Source organism: Pleurodeles waltl, chromosome 3_1, assembly GCF_031143425.1.
Source record: "Pleurodeles waltl isolate 20211129_DDA chromosome 3_1, aPleWal1.hap1.20221129, whole genome shotgun sequence".
In the NCBI taxonomy this organism is placed as follows: domain Eukaryota; kingdom Metazoa; phylum Chordata; class Amphibia; order Caudata; family Salamandridae; genus Pleurodeles; species Pleurodeles waltl.
Window position 1 is genome coordinate 1,638,069,664 of NC_090440.1, and position 24,982 is coordinate 1,638,094,645.

General features: G+C 45.7%; 1 protein-coding gene across 1 annotated transcript in view; it reads left to right on the forward strand.

The window, feature by feature from the left end:
* Positions 1–24,982, forward strand: part of GORASP2 (golgi reassembly stacking protein 2) — a 256,823-nt gene that overhangs the window by 200,913 nt on the left and 30,928 nt on the right. Inside the window, exon 10 of the mRNA XM_069225319.1 lies at positions 10,548–10,658. Coding sequence (XP_069081420.1) covers positions 10,548–10,658 — 111 coding nt within the window. The remainder of the gene's footprint in view (positions 1–10,547; positions 10,659–24,982) is intronic.

A 24,982-nucleotide genomic window follows, 5' to 3' on the forward strand; every position in this document is an offset into this window, starting at 1 on the left:
GGAGACAATACTGTTACGTTTCCACAAGACACAGACCATGGTCACAATACGATGTTGACCTTTACACTGACTGTAGGAAGCTGGCTCTCTATATAGTGCATTAAAATGAAGTACACTGTGCAGAGAGTCAAGTGGATCCCCAAAGGTTTTCAGAGGCAGAAATAGATAGGTCTAGTGCTCTTCTTGTGGTAGTGTGGGCGAGCAGTTAAGCTTATCATGGAGTTGTGTTAAGCATTTGTTGTACTCACAAAGGCAATCAATGAGACACACATTCAAAGAATAAATCCGAGACCAATTTAGAAAAATAACAGTTGCTTTTATATATGCTTTGAACCGAAGAACTTCATTAAAAGGTAAACAGTTTTTATATTAAAAATACTTTGCTGGTTCAAAAATCAAGTGCAATTTTCAGAGTCTTCAATGTTAACCTATGGGAGGAAAACAAGAATGCAGTTTCACTGGTAAGTACACAACTTACAATCCCAGTCTTCAGAGTTTAAGACTAGCACTGGGCAAGGTTCAAGTTGGTACCAAGAGTGCACCCACAGCAGCATGGGGGCGGCTGGGTGCAGAGGTCAAAGTCTGAGTCAGTGCCCAATGTTAATCAATGTAGACTGTGGGAGTTTGAAGACTGCGTCAGGGGTTGGTCTCCAGGGATTAAGACAAGCACCGGTGCAGCCACAAGGCAGCATCAAACTTATACCCACAGCGGTATGGGGGCGGCTTACAGGTGAGTAAAGTGGGGTCAAGGGTTGATCTCCAGGAGCTGAGGTCAGTACAAGAGGAGCCGCAAGGCAGCACCAAACTTACACACGCAGAGGCACAGGGGCAGCCGGGTGCAGTGTGTCAACATAGCTTTGGGCACCAAGTGTTATTCAATGGAGGGCATCACTTTCAGAAACAGGCTGCAGGCTCTGGCCAGGAGGCCGGGTGAGGTCAACCCCCTCCTGCCCAGGTAAGTAGAGATGCCAGGGGTAGTAAGACAACAACAGTCCAGGTCCCCACGGCTCAGGGACTCTGGGTGCAGGGGTGTCTTTTAGTGTTGAAAACAGCTTACCGTGCAGGTTGCCATTAGGGGGAGTTCTTGGATTCAGGCTGCAGGTGTCGCTGTGGAGTCCGGAAGGGGTCAGTCCACGGTGCACTCTTGGTCAGAAGTGCTAGGGAAACTTCACTGGGCTGGTGGGTCACTTGGACTCAGGCTAAGGACATCGGGTGCAGAGGTGGTTCCAGGCAGCAGTTTCACGGTTCCTCAGACTTCTTCTTTAGCATTGGTTTCTTTTGGACAGGTCCGCTGTCTATGGGAGTTATTGGTCTTTATCGAAGGCAAACAGTCCTCCCAAGGCTTTGGAGGTCCCTAGACTGCAGGACAGTCGTCCTCTGGGTGCAGGTTTCTGTGAAGGCTGCGGATAGGTAAGTAGGGCTGGGGCAAAGTCAGTTGGTGTCTTCAGTCTTCTCTGCTGGGCAACTTCTGTGTTGTCCGGCTCTTCTTAGGTTGACCGTAATCTGATTCTATGGTTCAGGGGTGTTACAGGGAGTGCCAGGTGGTAGCCAGTGGGCTACTCATATTTAGGGTGACTACACCATTCCCATGACCACTTCCTTTGGGATGTGGCTTAGCCCTAACCCTATTGGCCTAATTCCTTCCATATATGATGGAGGAATTTAAAAAGTAGTGTCCATTTCAGCTCATCCATCCTAGGACTAATATACCTAATTTTCCCACCAGTCCTGCCTCCAAAAGTGAGGTCAGGAACTGAGAGTTGGCCTCCTCCACCATTTGGAAAGACCTGGGTCGCTTTTCAAAGGAGGCAAGGGCTTTGAAGCTCCCCACCCTGGAATGTCCATCCTGCCTGGGAGAGGAGGTCACACCTTCGCCCAGAGCAGGCCTTTGTTCTGAGCCCTCGAGAGCACTGGCTCTCTCCTCAGGGGGCCAGAACTCTGTCTAAGGTGGATGTTCTGGTTTTAACCAGTCAGTGCCCACATTAGGAGTTTGTAGGTTTTCAGGGGGCACCTGTAAGCTGTCCTCTGAGTGCATGTATTAATAAATCCATCACTGGATTCAGTGAGGGTTTATTAATACAAGATGTTTCATACCATACATCCCTATTGTCAGTGAAGCCATCATGTAGCTTGGGAACTCGTATTGACCAGCGTCCAGCCCATGTACTTAAAATGGCTTCACTGGTCACTTACTATATATGAGAATCAACAAAGACATAGCAGGGACATATCTCCTCATGCAGGTATGCCCGCACATACAATATAATGCACCCTGCCTTTAGGGGTGGCAGACCTGCTAGAGGGGTGACTTCCATATATTGCATGCAATGTAAAGGGGACATGGCGCACAGGCTGTGTGCCATGTCATGTTTTCATTTTAGTTCTGCACCAAGACATGCAGCCTGCGAAAGCAGCACTGTGTGCACACAGTGAGGGAGTCACTGAGGGTGGCACAATTTGTGCTGCAGCCCTCAGGAGCCTTCCTTTAGTACCCCATGCCTAGGTATTAGGGGTACCATTTACTAGTGACTTATAGTAGTAGCTAGAGGCTTTGCAATTGGGAAAAACGTCTCTGCAGTATTAGGGAAAGCGATCTGGCACTGGGGACCTGTTTAGCAGGGACCCAGAGCACTTCCAGTCAAAATTGTACCAGAAACCAGGCAAAAATTGGGAGGTGACCATGTCAAGAGACACTTTCCTACACCTAAACCTGCACAGAAATATATCTGGCAAGACCTTCCTCACCAGATGATACCACCTCTTTTTAGAAGATCATTGGGAGGGTGGCCACTTATCAGGTGCCCCTAGACAAAGAGCAGATCAAGGATGACTTCCTCTTTGAAACCCTCACTACATCACACAGGGCCACACTGTACCTTCCTATGCATAAGGGATTGATGAGACAGGTGGACGATATTTTGAAGGCTACATACAGGGGCACGTTTTATCATACCGTGGGAGGGCAAAAAATACAAAGCCTCTCAATCAGACCCCATCTTTAGTAGAGGTCAGATTGCCGCAAATTCCCTGAGTGGTCTCTAATGCAAGGAAGAGAGCCAATTCCCAAGCAGCTAGATGCATGATAAGGAGAGCAAGCTAATTGACGCATCTGGAAAGGGGGTTGCTGTTCAAGCCACCAACCATTGGGCATATTGCTAACATTCAAGGCCTGCTTACTAGGTATGACCATGCCCACTGGGACGAAATGGAGGCTCTCCTCCAGTATCTCCCAGAGGAACACAGAAAGAGGGGCCAAGAAATTATCATTGACAGTCAGCCTATATCTAACAGTTCCTTTCATTGTGCCTTGGACTCTATTGACATGGCTGCACGGGGCATCAACACCAGTGTCCTGTTGCACTGGCATGCATGGGTTTGCATTTCTGGCTTTAAACCTGAGGTACAGCAAACCATACTCAATGTACCTTTTGAGAAAGAGCACCTTTTCTCTCCACAAGTCGATCAAGCACTCCAAAAAATAAAAAAGGGACAATGAAGTGGCTAAGTCCATGGGTGCCCTACAAACCCCTGGTTATAGAGGGGCGATTTGTAGTCCATTAAATAAATCAGCCTCCAAAACAACAGCCGCGGATTCTTCGTCCTCTTATCGAAAGGGCCAGTCTCAGTCGTCTTTCATAGAGGTTTTTAAAAAGGGCTCATACATGGGAAACAATGCCAGAGGCCGTCATAAGACATTCTCCCCCAGAGGCTCCTCCACTGTCTCCAATCAGTGGCTTCCTTCACCTTCACCCTGACTTCCCATCATCTGTTGGGGGATGTCTTCAACATTTTTTCCAGACGTAGCAAACTATCACAACGGATCAATGTGTGTTGAATATTATCCAAAATGGTTACTGTCTGGAGGCCATTTCCACACCCCCAAACATCCCTCCTCACACTCAACATTTGACCATAACAAATAATTCTGCTCAAACAGGAAGTCCAAGCTTTACTAAGCTAAGGAGCTATAGAGCCCATTCCTCTATATCAGGGGTATACATCCTTTTTCTAATTTCCCAAAAAGATTGGTCATTAACGCCTATTCTATATCTCAGACTTATGAATCGCTACAACATTTTCACATGGTCACACTTTAGGACGTGATCACATTGCTTAAACAAGGCTATTTCCTCTCACCACCAGATTTAAAGATTGCCTTTTTCCCATTCCCATTCACCCAGTGCATCACAAATATCTCAGATTTGTGACAGCAGGACAACATTACCAGTTCAAAGTACTCCCCTTTGGAGTCACAACTGCCCCACGAGTGTTCATAAAGTGTCTAGCAGTGGTTGTAGTTCATTTGTGCAAAATATTCCTATATCTGGACGACTGGCTTATCAGAGCCAATACTCTCAAACAATGTTTACATCACACTCAATTCACTATAGACTTGCTGCATCAACTAGGCTTCACTATCAATTTCTAAAAATCTCACCTACATCCTCTTCAGATCCAACCCTATGTCAGGCCCGTTCTGATCACGCAGTTGGGATTAGCTTATCCCAATGCAGCAATGATACAACACTTCAAAAAACAACTTGCTTTCCGCCCCAGTCAAAAAGTTGCAGTCAAATGTGTTATGAGGCTTTAAGGTGTGATGGCCTTGTGCATTGCCACAGTGCCAAATTATTTTCTCCACATGCGCCCTTTGCACAAATGTCTAGCACACCAATGGTCCCAGGCACAGAATTGTCTAGAGGACCTTGTGTTCGTAGACAGTTAGGAGGCTGGCTCAGTTTATGGTGTACACCTATGGTGTGGCACCCTATTCTGATTCCAGACAACCTGTAGTGATAGTGTTTAGGTGTTCAGATAGCAGAAGCTCTTTAGGGGTAGCTGAGGCGAGCAGCTAAAGCTTATCCAAGAGAAATGTGAAGAACTTGCAATACCACAGTAGTCAGACAGTACCTCACACACAAGAAAGAACCATACAAGTGTTGCAAAAATAAAGGATTCTTTATTACAGCACTAACTACTAGACTAGCATTGGTATATCTTCCTTTGGAAATATCTATACACAATATATGTACCAAATAACAAGCAGAAATTGCATAATATGTACCGGGCCCTATTTGGGAGGGAAGGGGGGTGGACAAACCATACACTAAGTAAGTGGAATGCGAAATCGTGAACCCAACCAAGGTATGTGTGGGAGTTAGCTAGGGGCTGGGTAAGAACGAAAACACCAGAGGTAAGTACAGCAAGTGTCCCCAGCGACCGGGTGCAGAGTGGTTATCTACCCGGTCATCCCATAGACTAACACAGGGAAGTTGGGGTTGGAATTTGTGAGTTTCAGGACCCTTCCCAGTGGACCCCGAGGAAACCCAAAGGCAGGAAGAAGGTTGGAGAGTTTCCCCACCCAAGGATACCCAGAAGACAGGAGCACCTACACCAGGGGACCGGGATGCCTAGGAGTAAAAAGATGTTGGAAACCCTTGCTGAAGTCAGTGGAGGCCTCAGTTGTCCAGCTGCTGTTGTGACCCGTGAATCAGGCCAGTGGAACTCAACGATAGATTTAGGACATAAATGACCTGGAAAGGAAGAGGACCGAGTCCAGCACCCTCTAAGGTGCCCAGGTGGTGCAGGTCGCAATGCCCACCTTCCTAGAGTTCCTGCACGTTGGTGAAGGAAGGAGTCCATCTACTGCAGAAGATCCTAGGAGCCGCCTATGAGCTGTCCCACGTCAGTCGCCAGATTGCAGGGGGGTAAAGACCAGCGAGGCCACCAACAAGCACTGGCAAATGCAAGCAGGAGCTGAAGATGGATTTGCAAATTTTTGGGGACCAGCATAGTCCAGGAGACTCTACCCCCTCAGGGGGAGTCAGAACTGGCCCTCAGCACACAGAGAGGCCAGATGAAGTCTTTGAAGCCCCACAAGTGACCCACAGGCGATGGACACAGGGAGTCACAAGGAGGACTCAGCAGCACAACAAAACAGAAGTCCCACATCACAGGAGCTGAGGAACGAAGGCTGATCTTTGGATTGCAGTGTGCTAGAGGCTGGGGCTTCTTGGTGCTCTAAGATCTCTTGGAGGAAGAGGCAACAAGCCTTGGCAAGAGCAACAGTGACGGTACACAGGGTTTTCAGTCCAGTGGCAGGCGCAGGGGCCCACAGTCTCCCAAGTTGGTCAGAAGATAGGCAGGACCCAGAGGAGGCCACAGAACTACCACCTGTGATGCAGATCCTTTCGATGTCTGTTGGACAGCAGACCCCACCAGCCTGTCGACGTTGTCTTAAGGTGCCTGCGTGGCAGGGGAGTGACTCCTTCACTCCAAGGGATATTCCTTTGTGCTTCCCTACCCCAGCCAAAGACACCTATTTCAAAGGTAGAGGTGGTCGCCCCTCTCCCTTGCAGGAAATCCTTTGTTCTGCCTTCTCCTGCTTGAGTTAGGCTCAACAGCAGGAGGGCAGAACAGTGTTGTCCGCAGCAGCGTGGGCTGACAGCCAGACCCCATAAGGATGCACAGACAGATCTGGGGGATCGTCTAAGGAACCCCCTGAATACATGGGAGCATGAAACTAGTACTGGAATCCGTGTAGTTGCATGATTCCAACATGTTTGATACCAAACATGCCTAGGTTCGGAGAAGCCATTATGTAGTTGGAGCTCTCGTGTTAACCAGTGTCCACTACATACCTTAAGATGGCTTCCTCGCACTTACAAAGCCCAGGGAATAAAGTCTGGGGTTTGTAGGGGTACCCTCACACTTAGGGACATGCACCCTGCCCTTGGGCTGAAGGGCCTACCAGAGGGGTGACTTACAGTGTCCCAGTGCAGTGACCACGATATAAGGCAAGCCTCATATCTGAAGTGAAAGGTGCATACACTGTTTCACGCAGGCTGCAATGGCAGGCCTGCAGACACAGTTTTCATGGGCTCCCATAGGTGGCATAATACATGCTGCATCCCATGGGAGACCCCTGGTGTACCAATGCCCTGGATACCCAAGTACCATATAGTAGGGACTTACATGGGTGCACCAGTATGCCCAATTGTGGGGTGTTAAAGTTTACCAACAACCAAATTTAGAGGAGAGCACAGACACTGGGGTCCTGATTAGCAAGATCCCAGTGTACTACAGTCTAAACACACTGACACCAGTCATAACGTGGGGGTTGCCATATCAGAAAGATGACACTTTCCTACACCCAGCACAACTAAAGAGTTATTTAGAGGTAATACTCCAATTAGGGGTGAACCAGAATGAGCAGTCTAATGTACTCTAAAAATCTTAAAGCTGCTGCTATTCTCTGCTCTGTGTATCAATAATGCATTATGAACGAATGCCTGGGAAAAGGAATCCATTAACTGAACATAAGATTCAATAAGTGAGCATTAGAGATCTGTGAAATCGCTGCATTTTAAAACTAGTATCCTGAAGTTCTTCAGTTATCAAAATAACATCTCAAATAATATATTAAAATGTGCTAAATGATAAATCTTAAAGGAGCAACTGATTTCTTTGTAGCACACTTGCTTGAAAACACACGATGACATTTAAATAAATCTTGCCTAACTTCTTTTTAAGAGAGAACTTCACATAATACTGAGGCGAAAAAAGGTTGATCCTGCAAAATATGTAATTCTATAGACATTTGTATACAATAAGGTGTACATTACAAACATCAATTCAAGACACGTTCCAAACACGGCATGTACATATATGAGCTATGGCAATGCTGCACTTTCTATACATTAACCACTTTTTTTTGCTTAATGTTACCATATACAGCACCCAGGCAACGTGTATGCCTCTTTAGCAGCTGTGTACATTTAGGTGTACCTTACAAACAACAAATCAGGGTGCTGGTATTTTCCAAGACCTGCGGCCAAAGTCTGTCAATCATAACATCTCTAGTAAGCAGCACACTTCATATGATTTTTCCCAAAACTGATTTAACAAAAGCAAATGAAAATACAGCCACCAGCTGGATTGAGCAGTCTCAATTTGCTATTCACGTCTCAGGTAAGATGAAATCACTGCCACCTGCTAAGTTTTACTGATGTAGCAGGGGCTGACACGAGACCTCTTAATACTCATCCTTACCCCTGGCCCCCAGGAATGTGGAGTCGCTGCTTATATAGAAGTGAAGTTAAAAGTTAAGTGAAAAAAGTGCTATATCATAGTGCTTTTTTGATGGCGAGTGGGCTAGAGCGGAGTGGTGTTGGGAGACAATAGACAACAAGAGGGAGGGAAATAGAGTGAAAAAGAAGCACTGTGATACGGTTAGCACTAGTTGTCATAGCGCTTTTTTCCTTATGGCGGATTTAAAAGAAGTGGAGGTGAAAATGTGAAGAAAAAGATGTGCTATGAAGTGGCCATCACTTAGCACGTTGCAGCAATTTATTTATTTATTTATTTATTTATTTTTTCACTGTTACAGCTGGGGGAGGGCAGGGGCAAACACAGACAACAGGAGCTTGGAGGTAGTGAGGTAAGAAATAGTATCTGAATCACAACGAGAGCAGCGGACGAACACTAATTAGATTTAATAATTTTGTGCTTGGTCTGTGCGCCACACAGATGAAAGGAAGTGATGCCTAACCAATGCTGTCCAATTATGAAGCACAAAAGAAGATGGTCAGTCAAGCCAACCGAATGGTAAGCAGTGGCTGGCTTCAAGAACTTTAATGTAAACAATACCCCTCCCAGCAACAGCGCATGTGTGCTGTAATGCGAGACCTAAAAAGTAGTCCTCCACACTAATCCTAAATTCTTCCCAAAAGTGTTATCTCAATTTCACCTAAATCAAACCACTGAATTGTCAATCTTCTTTCTGCATCCAGATCTGTTGCTGAAAGAGCTCTCCACACATTAGATGTAAAGAGAGTGCAGATGTTCTACATTGATGGAACTAAAGCATTTAGGAAAACAAAACAACTTTTTGTTGCCTTCTCTACACCTCACAAAGACAATACTGTATCTAAATCTGGTATAGCTAGATGAATCGTTAAATGTATCCAGACCTGCTAATCCAAAGCCAAACGGCCGTTAATTATTCCTTCTAAAACATACTCCTCTCAAAAGAAAGGAGCGACTATGGCCTTTTTAGCTAACATTCCCATAGCTGATATATGTAAGGCAGCTACATGGTCTATACCACATACCTTCACAAAACATTATTGTGTGGATATCTCAGCAAGCTACTGTAATTCAGTCTATTCAGAAAATGGGTGTCTACAGCCACACATGCCATCAAACGGAAAGTGTTACTTACCCAGTAAGCATCTATTTGTGGCATGTAGTGCTGTAGACTCTCATGCGGCCACCCGCCTCCCTGGACACCTGCGGCTGTTGCAGTTTTCATTTCTAATATTCATTTGCATGGTCATCTATTTTTATTTCTTTCACTACATTCCAATCTCGCACCCCTGCGGGAAAAGTCTAACAATGGAATTGATGCCCTTGTGCATTTCCATCAAGGGGTAGAGTCACTATACCTCATGACTCAGAAGACTTTTAAAAGAAAAACAACTTGCAACCTTCATGGGCCAACACTAGGTGGCAGAAGCATGCAGAGCATGTGAATCTACGGCACTTTATGCCACATACAGATGCTTATTGGGTACGTAACATTTTCCCTTCTTATACAGTTCTTATAGCATAGTGAAAAATAGAAAATGAATGTTAGGTTTGCATATGTGGCATTTTGGCTTTATTGGAGAGTTATATTCTCTCCATTTCAATACTGTTTGGAGATATTGTATGTCTGTTCTGCCGTCCACATGTGGGTGGGATGGTTAAGTGTTTATAAATGTAATGCAGATACCCTTGATAGATACTGGTGTTGGAGGTCATTAATTATTTTTTCATTGATGCCTTTTGAAGTACCCAAATGTTTTAAGTTGTGAGACTTTTTTTTTTTTTAGTAGGCAAAAGAGCAAAAGTGTTATATACATAGGTTTCAGGGTCTTTTAGTCAAAAACATTATTGTTAAGGCTTAAATACACTCTTTGACGTCAATCCAACCACAATGAATATTAGTGCAAAACAATGTCATGTCAGGAAGAAGATGTAACTTAGGAATTCACTGACACGTTATTTACATTTAAAGCTAGAAAAAATCCAAATGACTCATCGAAGACGTTAACAACTTTTCTGTTTACCATAAAAATATTGAGGAAAGGGATGGTCAACAACCTCAAAATCTACTTAAAAGGCTAGTTACTCCAGAGCCTTGCCTGCTGACATTACCATATAATCAGAGTTGTATTATTATTTTCCAGTATATTCCAGATAAGGGTATGGTGCAGGGTATGATGATTTTAGGAGTGTTGCAAGGACTTCAAAGTTGGTTCTCCATGAGAAGAAAGCATTGTTTATTCTCCAATTAAACAACCTCTGTAACCCTATACGTTAATGCTTGGTCACTTTTTAAAATTAAAAATGGAGAATAATTTGATGCCTACAGTAACATGATAAAGCAAAATATGTTTTAAGATTACAAAGGTTAGTATTCATCTGCCTGAAAGAGTAAATCTTGGGAAAGATGCTTAATATGTTTTATGTTCCCAAACACTTACCTTTTTCCTTTTTTTTAGGGTTGATGCAATTATCCACTGGAGTGCCAGATATAACGAAGTTGCATAATCTTAAAATGCCTGCACCAAATTTCATCCCAAGTTCTGGCTTGCAAGATTTTGTACATCCTGGTAAGCTGTAGCCTCATTAAGATGTAGAATCGTAGTATTTTTCTGCACACGTCACTGCAACAGATAACTTGATAATCGCTTATTGGATGGCTCATTGGATTATGAATCCAGAACAGGCTTCTGTTTAACATAATGGCCTCCGGTTTGATTCCCAGTGGGCATACATTGCCTTTTATCCTCGCAGAGCTGCTAAAATGAAATGAGTACCATTAAGTTGACTAACAATAAACATCTGTTGATTCAGTGCTCAGATACCCATTGGTGAGTGGACACATTACAAAGACAAATTTTGTTATGGTAATGCAAGTTTGTGGTCTATAGCATTTCTTTCATTATCTTATACGTGTATATATATATAAATGCTTTATCCGTTTATCATCATTTCAGTGGCATAGAGAGTATGATAATGGTTCAGACCCGAAAATATCAAAGTAGTCTGAAAGTAAATGTGACTTATTATGTATTGTTGTGGTTCCACATCTCAAATGGCGTTTTATAAAGTGTGTGGGTTAAATTCCTGTCATCTTAACATCTGCTCTAAGGAACTAGACTAAAAGAAAAGCTAGCTCAATGCATAGTGGTAAATATGTGTTCGATGGCATGTGTAGCTGCAGATACACATGCTGTGCACAGTCCGCCGTCTGGTGTTGGGCTCGGAGTGTTACAAGTTGTTTTTCTTCGAAGAAGTCTTTTGGAGTCACGAGACCGAGGGACTCCTCCCCTTTCGGTTCCATTGCGCATGGGCGTCGATTCCATCTTAGATTGTTTTTTTTCCGCCATCGGGTTCGGACGTGTTCCTTTTCGCTCCGTGTTTCGGGTCGGAAAGTTAGTTAGAATCTCTGAAAAAAATAGTCGGTATTGTTTCATTCGGTACCGGGTTAGTTAGCACACATCGACACCGAATCTTGAAGAGCTCCGGTGGCCCTTCGGGGTAATTTCGATCCCCCGTCGGGGCCTGGTCGGCCCGACCGCGTGCGACTTCAAGACTGATGGAACGGACCCCGTTCCGATTCTGTCCTAAATGCCATAATAAATATCCTTATACGGATCAACATTTGGTCTGTAACTTGTGCCTGTCCCCCGAGCACAAGAAGAATACGTGCGAGGCCTGTCGCGCGTTTCGGTCGAGGAAAACGCTCAGAGACCGAAGAGCCAGGAGATTGCAGATGGCGTCCACGCCGACAGGACAACAACGGTTCGAGGAGGAAGAAGAAGAAACTTTCTCAATCCAAGATTCGGATTCCGAAGAACTCGATGCCGAAGAAACGTCAACTGTGAGTAAGACGTCGAAACAAAAAGCTCACGAAAAGACTGACAAAGCCCAGGGGACGCCACCGCCAACAGGCCATGGCTTAACCCAAAAAGTAGGTGACCGTCCATCGGCACCGAAAAAGGGCGGGCTGCTGCCGAAGTCATCTGACTCCGGTCGAGATACAGGCACGCAGCACTCTCGGGCCCGAGAGAGTGGCGCAGACAACATTCGGCACCGAGACAGCGGCACCGAGATTGGTCGGCACCGAGAGGGCACGACGCAGAAAAGAAAAAAGATTTTGTCGGAGCCGAAAAAATCAGTAGAAAAGGTTTTGTGCCGAAACAACCGGCATCCAAACCGAGAAGCAGTTCCTACTCAGAGGAACAAGGACTGTCCTCTCAAATGAAAAAACACAGATTTGAAGAGGAATTACAAACAATAGAGCCAGATCACACGCAAAAGAGGCTCTTTATTCAAAAAGATACTGGGAGGATCAGCACTCTTCCCCCAATCAAACTCAAAAGGAAACTTGCCTTCCAACAAGGAGACAAGCAACCACAAGCAAAGGTGGTGAAAAAAGTAACTCCACCACCTTCTCCACCACCATCAACTCATGCATCACCGGCGCAAACTCCACCATTAGCACACTCGCCAGCTCATACCACAATGAGCCAGGATGATCCAGATGCATGGGACCTCTACGACGCCCCAGTGTCAGACAATAGCCCAGAGTCGTACCCAACTAAACCGTCACCACCTGAGGACAGTACCTCCTATGCACAGGTGGTCGCTAGGGCAGCCGAATTCCATAATGTATCACTACATTCGGAGCCTATTGAGGATGACTTCCTCTTTAACACCCTGTCCTCCACCCATAGCCATTATCAAAGCCTTCCCATGCTCCCGGGAATGCAAAGGCACTCAAAACAAATATTTCAGGAGCCAGTTAAAGGCAGACCTATAACTCCAAGGGTGGAGAAAAAATACAAGGCGCACCCACAGACCCTATATTTATTACGACACAACTGACACCGGACTCAGTAGTTGTGGGGGCAGCTCGTAAGAGAGCCAACTCGCATACATCAGGCGACGCACCACCTCCGGACAAGGAGAGCCGCAAATTTGATGCAGCGGGAAAAAGAGTTGCAGCACAAGCAGCAAATCAGTGGCGTATCGCCAACTCACAAGCACTCTTGGTGAGATACGACAGGGCTCATTGGGATGAAATGCAACATCTCATCGAACACCTACCCAAAGAGCTCCAAAAAAGAGCGCAACAGGTGGTGGAAGAGGGACAAAGTATCTCGAACAATCAGATACGGTCTTCCATGGACGCAGCGGATACAGCTGCACGGACAATAAACACTGCAGTCACAATTAGGAGACACGCATGGCTGCGCACATCTGGGTTCAAACCTGAAATACAACAGGCTGTGCTCAATATGCAGTTTAATGAACAGCAATTGTTTGGGCCAGAGGTGGACACTGCCATTGAAAAACTAAAAAAGGACACCGATACAGCCAAAGCCATGGGCGCACTGTACTCCCCGCAGAGCAGAGGCACATTTCGGAAAACACCTTTTAGGGGAGGGTTTCGAGGTCAACCCACAGAAACCAACACCTCACAAACAAGACCACCTACCTACCAGGGACAATATCAAAGGGGAGGTTTTCGGGGACAATACAGAGGAGGCCAATTCCCAAGAAATCGGGGAAAATTTCAAGGTCCCAAAACCTCTCAAAATAAACAGTGACTCACAAGTCACACAACCCCTTCACACAACACCAGTGGGGGGAAGACTAAGCCAGTTCTACAAATCTTGGGAGGAAATAACAACAGACACTTGGGTCTTAGCAATTATCCAGCATGGTTATTGCATAGAATTTCTCCAATTCCCTCCAAACGTCCCACCGAAAACACACAATATGTCAAAACAGCATATAGATCTTCTAGGACTAGAAGTTCAAGCATTACTGCAAAAGGACGCAATAGAATTAGTACCAAGTCCACAGAAAAACACAGGAGTTTACTCACTGTATTTTCTAATACCAAAAAAGGACAAAACTCTGAGACCAATACTAGATCTCAGAACACTAAATACCTACATCAAATCAGACCACTTTCACATGGTCACATTACAAGACGTGATCCCACTGCTCAAACAACAAGACTACATGACAACATTAGACCTAAAAGATGCATATTTCCATATACCGATACATCCTTCACACAGGAAATACCTAAGGTTCGTATTCAAAGGAATACATTACCAATTCAAAGTGTTGCCATTCGGAATAACAACCGCGCCAAGAGTCTTTACAAAATGCCTAGCAGTAGTAGCTGCACATATCAGAAGGCAGCAAATACACGTGTTCCCTTACTTAGACGACTGGTTAATCAAAACCAACACGCTAACAAAGAGTTCAGATCACACAAAGTATGTCATACAGACCCTTCACAAGCTAGGTTTCTCCATCAACTATGCAAAGTCACACCTTTTGCCGTGCCAAACACAGCAATACTTAGGAGCGACAATCAACACAACAGAAGGGACAGCCACTCCAAGTCCACAAAGGGTTCAAACATTTCACAAGGTAATACAGGCCATGTATCCAACACAAAAGATACAAGCAAAAATGGTATTAAAACTCCTAGGCATGATGTCTTCATGCATAGCCATTGTCCCAAACGCAAGGTTACACATGCGGCCCTTACAACAGTGCCTAGCATCACAATGGTCACAGGCACAGGGTCAACTTCTAGATCTGGTGTTGATAGACCGCCAAACATACATCTCGCTTCTATGGTGGAACAGTACAAATTTAAACAAAGGGCGGCCTTTCCAAGATCCAGTGCCACAATACGTCATAACAACCGATGCTTCCATGACAGGGTGGGGAGCACACCTCAATCAACACAGCATCCAAGGACAATGGGACATACATCAAAGACAGTTTCACATAAATCCCCTAGAACTGTTAGCAGTATTTCTAGCGCTGAAGGCATTTCAGCCCATGATAACCCACAAATACATTCTTGTCAAAACAGACAACATGACAACAATGTATTACTTAAACAAACAGGGGGGGACACACTCAACACAGTTGTGTCTCCTAACACAAAACATATGGCATTGGGCGATTCACAACCACATTCGCCTAATAGCACAATTTATTCCAGGGATCCAAAACCAGCTAGCAGACAATCTCTCTCGAGATCACCAACAAATCCACGAATGGGAAATTCACCCCCAAATACTGAACACTTACTTTCAAATTTGGGGAACACCCCAAATAGACCTATTTGCAACAGAAGAAAACTCAAAATGCCAAAACTTCGCATCCAGGTACCCACACCAGCGATCCCAAGGCAATGCTCTATGGATGAACTGGTCAGGGATATTTGCGTACTCTTTTCCTCCTCTCCCTCTCCTTCCATATCTAGTAAACAGATTGAGTCAAAACAAACTCAAACTCATACTAATAGCACCAACATGGGCAAGACAACCTTGGTACACAACACTACTAGACCTGTCAGTAGTACCTCATGTCAAGCTACCCAACAGACCAGATCTGTTAACACAACACAAACAACAGATCAGGCATCCAAACCCAGCATCGCTGAATCTAGCAATTTGGCTCCTGAAATCCTAGAATTCGGACACTTAGACCTCACACAAGAGTGTATGGAGGTCATAAAACAAGCTAGAAAACCTTCCACTAGACACTGCTATGCAAATAAATGGAAAAGATTTGTTTGTTACTGCCATGATAATCAAATTCAACCGTTGCACGCATCTCCAAAAAATGTAGTAGGATATTTACTACATTTGCAAAAATCAAATCTAGCTTTCTCTTCCATAAAGATACATCTCACCGCAATATCTGCTTACCTGCAGACTACTCATTCAACTTCCCTATTTAGAATACCTGTCATTAAAGCGTTTATGGAAGGCCTAAAGAGAATTATACCACCAAGGACACCACCTGTTCCTTCATGGAACCTCAACATATTGTCTTAACAAGGCTCATGGGTCCACCTTTCGAACCCATGCATTCCTGTGAAATGCAATACTTAACGTGGAAAGTTGCATTTCTCATTGCCATCACATCTCTAAGAAGAGTGAGTGAGATTCAGGCATTTACCATACAAGAACCATTTATTCAAATACACAAGAATAAGGTAGTTCTAAGAACAAATCCAAAATTCTTACCAAAGGTTATCTCACCCTTCCACTTGAATCAAACAGTAGAATTACAAGTGTTCTTCCCACAGCCAGATTCGGTAGCTGAAAGAGCACTACATACATTAGACATCAAGAGAGCACTAATGTACTACATTGACAGAACAAAACAAATTAGGAAGACAAAACAACTATTTATTGCCTTTCAAAAACCTCATACAGGGAATCCAATTTCAAAACAAGGCATTGCTAGGTGGATAGTTAAGTGTATTCAAACCTGCTATCTTAAGGCAAAAAGAGAGCTGCCTATTACACCAAAGGCACACTCAACCAGAAAGAAAGGAGCTACCATGGCCTTTCTAGGGAATATTCCAATGAATGAAATATGTAAGGCAGCAACCTGGTCTACGCCTCATACATTTACCAAGCACTACTGTGTAGATGTGTTCACTGCACAACAAGCCACAGTAGGGCAGGCTGTACTGAGAACATTATTTCAAACTACTTCAACTCCTACAGGCTGAACCACCGCTTTTGGGGAGATAACTGCTTACTAGTCTATGCACAGCATGTGTATCTGCAGCTACACATGCCATTGAACGGAAAATGTCACTTACCCAGTGTACATCTGTTCGTGGCATGAGTCGCTGCAGATTCACATGCGCCCACCCGCCTCCCCGGGAGCCTGTAGCCGCTTAGAAGTAGATCTTAAACAATTGTACATTTGTAAATATATTACTTTAAACCTTTATTATGTACACAAGTATTCATTCCATTGCATGGGCGCACTATTACTAATATACACAACTCCTACCTCACCCTCTGCGGGGAAAACAATCTAAGATGGAGTCGACGCCCATGCGCAATGGAACCGAAAGGGGAGGAGTCCCTCGGTCTCGTGACTCGAAAAGACTTCTTCGAAGAAAAACAACTTGTAACACTCCGAGCCCAACACCAGACGGCGGACTGTGCACAGCATGTGAATCTGCAGCGACTCATGCCACGAACAGATGTATACTGGGTAAGTGACATTTTCCATACAACCACATCTTCATATCAAGGAATAACTACATTGAAAGCGGCCCAATGTAAATTTTGATTTTTAGCTACATCCGCAGTCCTCCGCACCATGCGGCGGCTAGTATTGTTCCTCAACTCTTACAAGTCTTGGCTCACCCCATCTTAGACTATGCTCTTGCGGTTCTAATATAAGCATATAAGAAGTGAGATGTTTTCCATCCAATGTGAAGGGCATGACAGCTGAAACCTCTAGCTTCCAGTATCCAAACCAGAAAGTTGTCAGTTAAAAGTCCCTTCTGAGCTCCTTAGCTATACATATACAGAAGGGTAGTATTGGTATGAAAATCGCACCATCTATTGAACAAAAGTAAATGCAGATAATATGAGCAAAGAAAATAGCCGATTAGAGTGGTGCTTGACAGGTATCTCCTACTCTACTACCAAGGCACCAACAACCGTGGTCCAATAGGTTCACTGTCTACTAGAATATACAAAGACACACAAGCACTCAAATAGTATTCTCAAAGGAATTGTAAAACCATAGAGTAAGGATCAGTAGTTAAGTCCAATCAGGTGAGTTTATAGAAATGTGAAAGACACTGTGCTCCAAAATGCATATATTATCTCAACAACAGCCGACAAGCGTTTCATCACCATTTGTGACTTTTTCAAGGCTAGAAGTATATGGTTACAAAAAACAGTAACAGATTTACAGGCTGCTTCACATTAAAGCTTCCAAGTCTGAAGTTAGGAAGAAAATTCGGAAAGGAAAAATCATCTTTGACTGAGCCTGTATAGTTGGTGTTTCCTGGAGTTATTGGATACTCTAGTTAATTTGAACGATGGCCAAGCTAAGGACTGTCTTCCAAGTACAAGCGGTCTCAGATAACACAAGGTATGTCTGTAATGACACCCTGATAAGTCTCTCTATGTCTGTCCAAACAGGTCAATCACTGCAGTGTCCAATGTATAGGACCACTTCTTCCTGATTTCCCCCTATCCCCCCCCCCCCTTATTCCAGAGTGCTGTCTCCACAGAATCCCAGTCGAGTAGAAGCCAACGCTACATCATAGGATAGCTCTGCATTTGTGGTTCTAGGATGAGCGCTGTCACATAGACCAGTCTGCAAGAAAAAATAGACCTGAGTACTGCTGTACTATAAATGCATCACTCAAGTCCTGACAGCACCTAACTTCAAGAACTCTTGATGCAAACCATTGGATGCTTCAAGAATCAAGGTTGAAACCATTTGACCCTGAAAAATGAAAGCTGTGCATTAGTATCCTAAAGCTTATTGCAGCAGGACTTGCTCTCAAATCCTTTTTGACTCAGATCCAGCACCCTGAGGTGCACAGACTGCATAACTTCATGAAAAAAAGGAAGGAAGGAAATCAAATAAATTATACTCTGCAAAGAAGCACAGATCTCTTGTGAAATGGTCTCTCAGCAAAAAGTCAATTGCCTGCCAGGTCTGGTTAACCATCATGTAAGCTTCTTCAGAGTAGACACAGTGTCTTGTCAAAAATGGGAACATGACAACCAAGGGCTAAACTTAACCTTGCGCTGGGCCTTTAAAAATTTGAAGGTGAACTGCAAATTCTTTTACCTTGAATGTGGGGGTTGCTACTGGGGATTCCGAGGGAGGCACTATCAGTACCATGGCTTGGGGTATTTTCTTAGTGTTCAAAAGCAGCTTATCATTTTGCAAGCGTTTATACATGTCTGATAGAGACTTCTAGTTACAGATTCCTTACCTTAGAATTACCCCCCCTGCATTAGACTGGATCCGGAGATTTTTCATCAAGCAGTACCTTTGCGTGCCGCCAGGTGACATTAGTCGACTCCATGTCAGTCCACGGCGCACTGACATCAGTCCTTTTCTTTCCTCGCAGCCTACGCGCAGAAGAGCTACCCTCAGTCACTTTTTGACTGACTTTTTTTTACCCTTTTGTTGAAGTTTTACTTTCTTGGTGCGTTGAGATGTCTTCTGGCAACACCGGATTCAAGCTGTGTGACTCATGTCACCGCATGATGTTGATGACGGATCTGCACTGTGTGCTTGTAGTTCCTGGAGCACGACCACAACCCAAAGTTGTACTCCATGTGCCGGGCCATGAACCCGAAGGCTTTGAGAGAGCAGTCCCTAAAGCTCATGGCAGCACGACGCTCTGCTCTGCGTTGTTCCCGGTCTCACTCGAGAGTAAGGTCACAAGACTGCTCGCGGAGCCATCACCACTCGTCCTTGTCCCACTTAAAGTCCTTGGGACATTCGGGTCACAAGAAGTCGTGAAGAACAACCAACGTTCGACTTCATCCCGTCGCTCAGACGATACCATGTGGGAGGAGCATTGCCGCTCTAGGCCTCTGTCCTTGGAGCCTGTTTCTGAGTCGACTCGATCGCTCCCCAGGTTTCCGGAAGCCGGAGCCACCCCTGCCCAACTCATGTACTATTATGAGGCCACGCACCTCATCTTTGGGCAGTCCGACCCTCCTGTGATGCCTTTGAGCCCAGTAGGATCGGCGGGCCCCCTCAAGTTCTTCACTGGCGGCTTAGGCCTCTGCTCCAGAGGGCACCCCAGGATCCGTTACCAGATCCGAGCCGACGCTGGCCGTTCCATTGTGACCTTCCTGGCATCGGTACAGAAGTCAACGGTCCCGATGTCCATAAGGCCCACAGTCAAGTTTGACCCCATACTTATCTCCAACTCTGACCCGGAACAACGTCGCCAGACATTGATTCTGACTTCAATGGGGATCTCATTCCCCAGCTTGGATCCTGACCCTGATGCCTGTGCATATGGGTACGGTGAGAGTATGGAGGGGGCGCTGGACCCTTTGGAATACCTGCTTCATGACCCTGCTGTAGATCGGGGCCCAGGAATTGGGTGAAGCCCGTGGTCTGGACACCTCCCCTGACTCTGGCATTCTTTGTCCCCCTACCGTGGCTACAGAGGAAGAAACCTCACATTTGATGGTGGTGAGAAGGGCTGCTGAGGTCCTGGGCCTTGAGCTGCCTTCTGTGGCTGTCAGGGCTAACCTCCTGACTGAGGTGCTTCAGTCCGGGGCATCCACATCTGGACCTCTATTGCCCTTCAGTTAAGCTCTCACTGATGTCCTAATGGGGACGTGGTCTAAACCCAGACACAGGGGCTCCTGTCAATAGGACAATCATCCGCCGCTATAGGCTTGTGCCTATTGACCCTCAATTCCTGACCCAACATCCCATGCCTGGTAGTTGAGTCCTCTAGGCTTCTTCTTCTGACTCATTGAACACCCTCAGGCATGTAATCAAAAAGACTGGACCAACATGAGAAAAATTGTTCTCTTCCTCCAGTCTGGTATTGCAGTCCTTGAACACGGAATGCCTTTTCGTGCCACTACTCTCATACTTTATGGGATCCGGTTGTGCAGGTGCTGCCACAGGTCCCGGAGGAGGCCCAGGCCATTCTCTCCCAAGCTGTTGCTGACGGAAGGCACGCAGCCCAGTTCACGATTCATTGTGAGCTGGATATGACCGACTCACTAGGCAGATCAGTTGCGTCGACGGTGGCCCTGTGGCATGACACTTGATTGAGGACTTTCGGGGATGTCCAGTAATCGCTTATGGACATGCCCTCCAATGGCACCCGTCTCTTCGGCGACAAAGTTGACTCACCGCTCAAGCACTTTAAGGAGTCCCGGGCTATGACTCATTCCCTTGGCCTGGCAGCTGCTCCTTTCCCCCCCCTCTCCACTTTTCTCCCCTTTGGTGGCTACGGAAGGGGCACGCAACTGATTCCATTTCTCTGCAGCCACTGTTCCACACACGCTGCTCAGCCTCTGCACCGATGAGGATGCAGGATCCTATGTCCCCGTGGATCAAGGAGCCAGCGGTCGACCCCGTTCCCCCCCCCCTTATCTTGCCCAAGAGCGCGTAGACCTGGTCCCTGTGCCAGAAGTCGGTTGTGGTTGTTATTCCTGCTACTTTCTGGTGGCCAAAAAGGACAAAGACCTCTGCCCTATCCTAGCCCTCCGGTCCCTCAATCTCTTCCTCAGGAAAGAGAAGAACAAAATGCTCACTCTGGCTCAGGTCCTATCTGCCCTGGACCCTGGAGACTGGATGGTAGTGTTGGACTTGCAGGACGCCTACTTTCATATTCCCGTCCTGCCTGCCCACAGAGGTTACTGGTTTGTCGTAGGTCACGAGCATTTTCAGTTTTCCATGCTCCACTTTGGCCTGGCCAGCGCCCCTCGAGTGTTCACCAAAGTGATGGCTGTGGTCGCAGCTCATTTGTGCCGGCTAGGGGTTTGTCTTCCCCTACCTCGATGACTGGCTATTGAAGGCGGACTCGCGCCAGGCTGTCGTCTCCCACGTGCAGACTATGGAGACTCTCCTGCACTTGCTGGGGTTCACTATAAACGTACCAAAGTGACACCTGACTCCCTCTCTACGAAGCCAGTGATCTCTAGTGGTAGCTGTGGTGGGCAGCCAACACTTATCTAGGAGGAGCATAAAGCACTTGCAATGCCACAGCAGTCACACAGTAACTTATCTCCCAGGAAAGGAACCAAACAGTGTTACAAAAATAAAGGTACTTTATTACAGTAGCACTGAACTAGATCACTTAGAGGCAGTCTCACAACTGGAGGTAAGTACCCACTGTATACACAATACGTATTCCGAAATTCGCATTGGAAAATAACAAGCATTGGCAGGAAATAGCAGAAAATAGCTAGGGCCCTATAGGGGGGCAAAACCATATACAGGGAGTGCAGAATTATTAGGCAAGTTGTATTTTTGAGGATTAATTTTATGATTGAACAACAACCATGTTCTCAATGAACCCAAAAAACTTATTAATATCAAAGCTGAATATTTTTGGAAGTAGTTTTTAGTTTTAGCTATGTTAGGGGGATATCTGTGTGTGCAGGTGACTATCACTGTGCATAATTATTAGGCAACTTAACAAAAAAAAATATATACCCATTTCAATTATTTATTATTACCAGTGAAACCAATATAACATCTCAACATTCACAAATATACATTTCTGACATTCAAAAACAAAACAAAAACAAATCAGTGACCAATATAGCCACCTTTCTTTGCAAGGACACTCAAAAGCCTGCCATCCATGGATTCTGTCAGTGTTTTGATCTGTTCACCATCAACATTGCGTGCAGCAGCAACCACAGCCTCCCAGACACTGTTCAGAGAGGTGTACTGTTTTCCCTCCTTGTAAATCTCACATTTGATGATGGACCACAGGTTCTCAATGGGGTTCAGATCAGGTGAACAAGGAGGCCAAGTCATTAGATTTCCTTCTTTTATACCCTTTCTTGCCAGCCACGCTGTGGAGTACTTGGACGCGTGTGATGGAGCATTGTCCTGCATGAAAATCATGTTTTTCTTGAAGGATGCAGACTTCTTCCTGTACCACTGCTTGAAGAAGGTGTCTTCCAGGAACTGGCAGTAGGACTGGGAGTTGAGCTTGACTCCATCCTCAACCCGAAAAGGCCCCACAAGCTCATCTTTGATGATACCAGCCCAAACCAGTACTCCACCTCCACCTTGCTGGCGTCTGAGTCGGACTGGAGCTCTCTGCCCTTTACCAATCCAGCCACGGGCCCATCCATCTGGCCCATCAAGACTCACTCTCATTTCATCAGTCCATAAAACCTTAGAAAAATCAGTCTTGAGATATTTCTTGGCCCAGTCTTGACGTTTCAGCTTGTGTGTCTTGTTCAGTGGTGGTCGTCTTTCAGCCTTTCTTACCTTGGCCATGTCTCTGAGTATTGCACACCTTGTGCTTTTGGGCACTCCAGTGATGTTGCAGCTCTGAAATATGGCCAAACTGGTGGTAAGTGGCATCGTGGCAGCTGCACGCTTGACTTTTCTCAGTTCATGGGCAGTTATTTTGCGCCTTGGTTTTTCCACACGCTTCTTGCGACCCTGTTGACTATTTTGAATGAAACGCTTGATTGTTCGATGATCACGCTTCAGAAGCTTTGCAATTTTAAGAGTGCTGCATCCCTCTGCAAGATATCTCACTATTTTTTACTTTTCTGAGCCTGTCAAGTCCTTCTTTTGACCCATTTTGCCAAAGGAAAGGAAGTTGCCTAATAATTATGCACACCTGATATAGGGTGTTGTCATTAGACCACACCCCTTCTCATTACAGAGATGCACATCACCTTATATGCTTAATTGGTAGTAGGCTTTCGAGCCTATACAGCTTGGAGTAAGACAACATGCATAAAGAGGATGATGTGGTCAAAATACTCATTTGCCTAATAATTCTGCACTCCCTGTACTAAAATAGTGGAATGCGAAGTAAGGTCCCTCACCCAAGGATGTAGATTAGTTAGAAGGAAGCTGGGAGGACTCAGGACCCAAAGAGGTGAGTACCTAGATGACCACCAGCGACCAGGAGAGCAGAGGTAAGTTATCTGGTGTAGGAAGCTGCCTCTGTGTGTACTATATCAAAATGAAATATAGTGTGCACAGAGTCCAGGGGTTCCCCAGAGGCTTAACAGGGTCTAAAGTAGATAATGCTGTTGGTCTCTTTTGTGGTAGTGTGGTCGAGCAGTTAAGCTTATCAGAGGGTAGTGCAAAGCATTATTTCTACACACACAGGCAATAAATGAAGCACACACTCCATGTCTACCTCCTGGCCAATTGTTTTTATACAGCAAAAATATATGTTGTTACTTTATTTGTAGATCATCGGGATTCAAGTTGCAGGTAAGTACATCTGAAAGTAAGTATCCAACATATGTATCAATACCACTTTGTTTCAGTTTTGCAAGTTAAATGGTTTTCAAGAAAATAGCAAATATCTGTTTTAAAAGTTAACACACTGCAATTTTCAAAGATGGGTCTGGGGGGAGGAAAAGTTAGTACAGTTTTCTAGGTTAGTACCAGACTTACAGTTCCAGTCTCCAGGGGTTAGAATGTCCAGTGGTTGGGGTTCAAGTTAACCCCAAACACTCACCACTAGCAATATGTGGCCGGCCGGGTGCAGCGGTCAAAGTTGCTGTTGGAGTTAAAATGGGAGCCTATGGAGACTGGGGGCACTCGGAATCAGGCCTGCTTGGAGGTAAGTACCCATGTGTTCGGAGGGCATACCTGGGGAGTTTAGAAGAGCACCCAGAGGAGGGGGGTGGCAGGGGGGAGAGGAGGGGAGTCACAGGTAAACACCAAGCACACACCTGCAGCGGCACAGGCGCGGCCGGGTGCAGGGTTCAAACTTAGCGTCTGGATCCCAGTGCTTCTCAATATGGGGACCCTGGGGTCACAAAGATGCTGTAGGCTAAGTCCAGAGGGTTTGTTCCAGAAAATCAAAGGTTGGACAAGGAGAAGGGCTGCCTGCTGGACGTTGCTACGTCGAAGGTCCGATTCCCCACGGCCACTAGGCTCCAAGGGCAGGAGGCTGCGGGTGCAGGGGTACCTTTTTGCATGGGGAATCTTCGTCCAGTTCTCCCATGGTCAGGCGGGTCCTCCAGATTTAGGCTGCTGGCCTTTCTAAGAGATTGCTGGTCCTACAGGATGCGTTGCCTTCTTTTAGCAGGGCTTCAGAAGCTGGAGACAGGCCCGTAGGTTTGGTGCCAAGTCTGTTGGTGCCTTCAGTCTTCTTTGCTGGGGGACAGCTTAGCATCTTCGTCTTGTCGTCTTCTTGAGGTTGCCAGGAATCTGACGAGTTAGGTTCAGGGGAGCCCTCAAATCCTGGATTTAGGGGTGTTATAGGGGTCAGTCTGTTGGGCTTTCCTCAGCGTGCGGAAGGGTCTGCTCAGAATCCTTTGTGGAGAACTGGATCGGGGACGTGTTGCAGCCGGCTGGACTATCTAGAGTCTTTGTGGTGGAGCGTGCCCATCTGGCCCTCATTGCG